Source organism: Pan paniscus, chromosome 9 (genome assembly GCF_029289425.2).
Source record: "Pan paniscus chromosome 9, NHGRI_mPanPan1-v2.0_pri, whole genome shotgun sequence".
NCBI classification, from domain to species: domain Eukaryota; kingdom Metazoa; phylum Chordata; class Mammalia; order Primates; family Hominidae; genus Pan; species Pan paniscus.
In genome coordinates, this window is record NC_073258.2 from 10,164,677 (window position 1) to 10,169,146 (window position 4,470).

The following is a 4,470-nucleotide window of genomic DNA, read 5'->3' on the forward strand; positions in this document are numbered from 1 at the left end:
ACCAGCATGGCACATGTATACGTATGTAACTAACCTGCACAATGTGCACATGTACCCTAAAACTTAAAGTATAATACTAAATAAATAAATTAATTAATTAATAAAAAAAAACATTCCATGCTCACGGATAGGAAGAATCAATATCGTGAAAATGGCCATACTGCCCAAGGTAATTTACAGATTCAATGCCATCCCCATGAAGCTACCAATGACTTTCTTCACAGAATTGGAAAAAAACTACTTTAAAGTTCATATGGAATCAAAAAAGAGCCCGCATTGCCAAGACAATCCTAAGCCAAAAGAACAAAGCTGGAGGCATCACACTACCTGACTTCAAACTATACTACAAGGCTACAGTAACCAAAACACATGGTACAGTTACCAAAACAGAGATATAGACGAATGGAACAGAACAGAGGCCTCAGAAATAATACCACACACCTACAACCATCTGATCTTTGACAAACCTGATAAAAACAAGCAATGGGGAAAGGATTCCCTATTTAATAAATGGTGCTGGGAAAACTGGCTAGCCTTATTAGAAAGCTGAAACTGGATCCCTTCCTTACACCTTATACAAAAATTAATTCAAGATGGATTAAAGACTCATATGTTAGACCTAAAGTCATAAAAACTCTAGAAAAGAACCTAGGCAATACCATTCAGGACATAGGCATGGGCAAGGACTTCATGTCTAAAATACCAAAAGTAATGGCAACAAAAGCCAAAATTGACAAATGGGATCTAATTAAACTAAAGAGCTTCTGCACAGCAAAAGAAACTACCATCAGAGTAAACAGGCAATCTACAGAATGGGAGAAAATTTTTGCAATCTACTTATCTGACAAATGGCTAATATCCAGAATCTACAAAGAACTCAAACAAACTTACAAAAAAAAAAAACAAAAACAAACAACCCCATCACAAAGTGGGTGAGGGTTATGAACAGACACTTCTCAATAAAAGACATTTATGCAGACAACAGACACATGAAAAAATGCTCATCATCACTGGCCATCAGAGAAATGCAAATCAAAACCACAGTGAGACACCATCTCACACCAGTTAGAATGGCAATCATTAAAAAGTCAGGAAACAACAGGTGCTGGAGAGGATGTGGAGAAATAGGAACACTTTTACACTGTTGGTGGGACTGTAAACTACTTCAACCATTGTGGAAGACAGTGTGGTGATTCCTCAAGGATCTAGAACTAGAAATACCATTTGACCCAGCAATCCCATTACTGGGTATATACCCAAAGGACTATAAATCATGCTGCTATAAAGACACACGCACACGTATGTTTATTGCGGCATTATTCACAATAGCAAAGACTTGGAACCAACCCAAATGTCCATCAATGATAGACTGAATTAAGAAAATGTGGCACATATACACCATGGAATACTATGCAGCCATAAAAAGTGATGAGTTCATGTCCTTTGTAGGGACATGGATGAAGCTGGAAACCATCATTCTCAGCAAACTATCGCAAGGACAAAAAACCAAACACCACATGTTCTCACTCATAGGTGGGAATTGAACAATGAGAACACTAGGACACAGGAAGGGGAATATCACACAACGGGGCCTGTCATAGGGTGGGGGGCTGGGGGAGGGATAGCATTAGGAGAAATACCTAATGTAAATGACAAGTTAATGGGTACAGCACACCAACATGGCACATGTATACATATGTAACAAACCTGCACGTTGTGCACATGTACCCTAGAACTTAAAGTATAATAAAAAAATTTTCTTTTCTATGTTTCCCAACCCTCACTTCTCTCTCTCCATTACACTGAGGTAAAAAGGACAACTGGTTTCTAAGTCTTCTTCTCAGATGCCAGAAACAGTTTTCTCGATATTTGCTTTGAATTGGTAGTTTCTGTATTCCAGCAGACTTCTCCTCATCCTTTCTAGTCTTATGGTGATAATGTAAATGAAAATAAATCATTCTCCAAGAAAAAGATTTAGTTAATCTGATATGCAACAACATTTCTGGTTTTTTGTTTGTTTTTTTAACAGGTTCTAATTTCTGTATCAATTCAGACCTATAGAACTACAATTATTGTTAACACGTTAATTGCAATCCTTAGAATTAAAGGACACTGTTTTTAATTCTCCGTCTCCACTAAAAAAATACAAAAAAATTAGCTGAGCATGGTAGCAGGCGCCTGTAGTCCCAGCTACTCGGGAGGCTGAGGCAGGAGAATGGCGTGAACCCGGGAGGCGGAGCTTGCAGTGAGCCCATCATGCCATTGCACTCCAGCCTGGGCGACAGAGTGAGACTCCGTCTCAAAAAAAAAAGAAAGAAAATTAAAGGACACTGTTTTTAATTGCTACAAATAAATATTACATTATGCCAAAGGAGACTATTTGTTTTTAATGTGCTTAAAAATATGGATAAACTACCAGCTAAATCATGTGTTCGTGGTGTTAAGATCTGATCTCCGAAAAGATGGCAACCAATCCATTTCTCAAATTTTCACCCTCATTCAGAGTCTACACAACCTAGACCATCCAGTGGTAGGGTTTGTTCAAAATATTGATACAAAGTTCCAGCTTAAGCTTTATTGTCCTGTCCAAATCCTCTAGCTCAGTAGCAATACTGATGTCATTAGGCTGATGGTCATAGTTTGATATAGGTTAAGTGCATGGATCCTGGAAAGGGAGGACTTGAGTTTACATCTATTTGGAAAAACTATTGTATCTTTCAATACAGTTTTCTCAACAGTAAATTGTGGGAAATTTATTCCCGCATCATAGGATTGCTGAGAAAATTAAATGAAAAAAAATAATGGTTTTGGAATCAGACTTTCTGGATTCAAATACTTACTGATCCCACATTTAACTTCATGACTTTGGACATTCCACTTAATGTCTCTATGCCCAGATGATTTATTTGTGAAATACAAATAGTGGAATCACTTCATAGGGTTGTTGTGAGGAATAAATGAGTTAACATATGTAACATGCTTAGAATAGGGCCTGGCACAGAGTAAGTAAAAGCTATTGTTTGTGAAATAAATTAAATAAAGGAAAAATGCTTGGCATCTACAAGAGTTTAGTAATAGTAATAATTATTACTATCATTATTACTGACGTCTAGGTGTCTCCCAATTGGTCTACAAGTATTAAAAAATGAAAGTTAGAACAAATAAATATAATTTTATTTTAAGCAATCAGTTAAGTAGTATTTGGTAGGTCCTAAATGTGATACCGATAATGAAAACTTTATAGGTCGTCTGAAATGCTACAAATTGATCCTAAGAATATATTCTGACAGTTGCCTTTCTTAGTGCCTCCTTTACATCTCTGTTCCTCAGACTATAGATAAAGGGGTTCAGTATGGGGATTACCACTGTGTAGGACAGAGATATCAATCTGTTCTGGCTAGTTGAGTAACTGGATTTGGGCATCACATAAATGAAGGTAATCGTTCCATAGTAGAGAGTAACCACAGCGAGGTGGGAGGTACAGGTGGAGAAGGCCTTGTGGCGCCCCTCAGCGGAGCGCATCTTCAGGATGGTGACGAGGATGTAGATGTAGGAGACGGCTATGGCAAATACTGTGACCACAATGATAGATCCAGAAGAGATGGAAGGGATAATTTCAGGAATGGAGATATTTGAGCAGGAAAGTTTCAACAAAGGAGAGAAATCACAGAAAAAATGATCTATCTGATTTGGTCCACAGAAAGACAGACTCAATAAACAACTAGTAAATGTTGAGGCATTCACACATCCACCCAGGTAGCAAACCCCCACTAAGAGGATGCAGATTCTGGGGGACAAGTGGGTGGAGTACACCAGGGGTGAGCAGATGGCCACATAGCGATCATAGGCCATGGTCGCCAGTAGGAAGCATTCAGACGTCCCAAACATGACTACAGAACAGAGCTGGGCTTCACAGCTAGTGACAGGGAGGGCTGTTCCACGTCTTAGGAATCCCATAAGCATTATAGGTGTGACTACTGTGGAAAGCCCTATGTCCACAAAAGCCAAGTGGCTGAGGAACAGGTACATGGGAGTGTGAAGTTGGGAACAGCTTCTTATTAAAGTGATTATGCTGATATTGCCTATTAAGATGACAATGTAGATTCCTAGAAATATCACAAAGAAGATGTCACAAAGTGTAAGATCCTCAGTTAACCCCAAAATAATAAACTCTGTCGCTGTGGTATGGTTTCCAATCTCCATCTTTGTGAATTGTTCCTGTTGAAAGAAATGTGAATATTAATTTGTTATAGGATTTTATTTCACACATTCCCAGCTTTCCTTGGCTATTCCTTAGACTCATTCACAGTGACTTCATCCTCTGCCTGATTTGTGAATATTGATATCCCACAGGATTGTTTTTGTTTTGATGTGTCCTCTGCATAAAAAGAGAATGGTTCAACCCAACTCTCTGGGAAATTAGTTACATTCTTTTCTGTATGTAATAAGCATATTGAAATGCCTCTCATA

At 38.3% G+C, this 4,470-nt stretch overlaps 1 protein-coding gene across 1 annotated transcript; it reads right to left on the minus strand.

Moving 5' to 3' along the window:
• Window positions 1-3,270: 3,270 nt before the first annotated feature.
• LOC100979603 (olfactory receptor 5P1-like) lies at window positions 3,271-4,203 on the minus strand. The gene has a single exon (XM_003819116.3). It carries the CDS (start codon window positions 4,201-4,203, stop codon window positions 3,271-3,273), a length of 933 nt encoding a protein of 310 aa, XP_003819164.2.
• Between the last annotated feature and the right edge of the window lie 267 nt (window positions 4,204-4,470).

Excerpts from the sequence above, each read along its gene's own strand:
- LOC100979603 (XM_003819116.3), bottom strand. The coding sequence starts at position 4,203 with ATGGAGATTGGAAACCATACCACAGCGACAGAGTTTATTATTTTGGGG.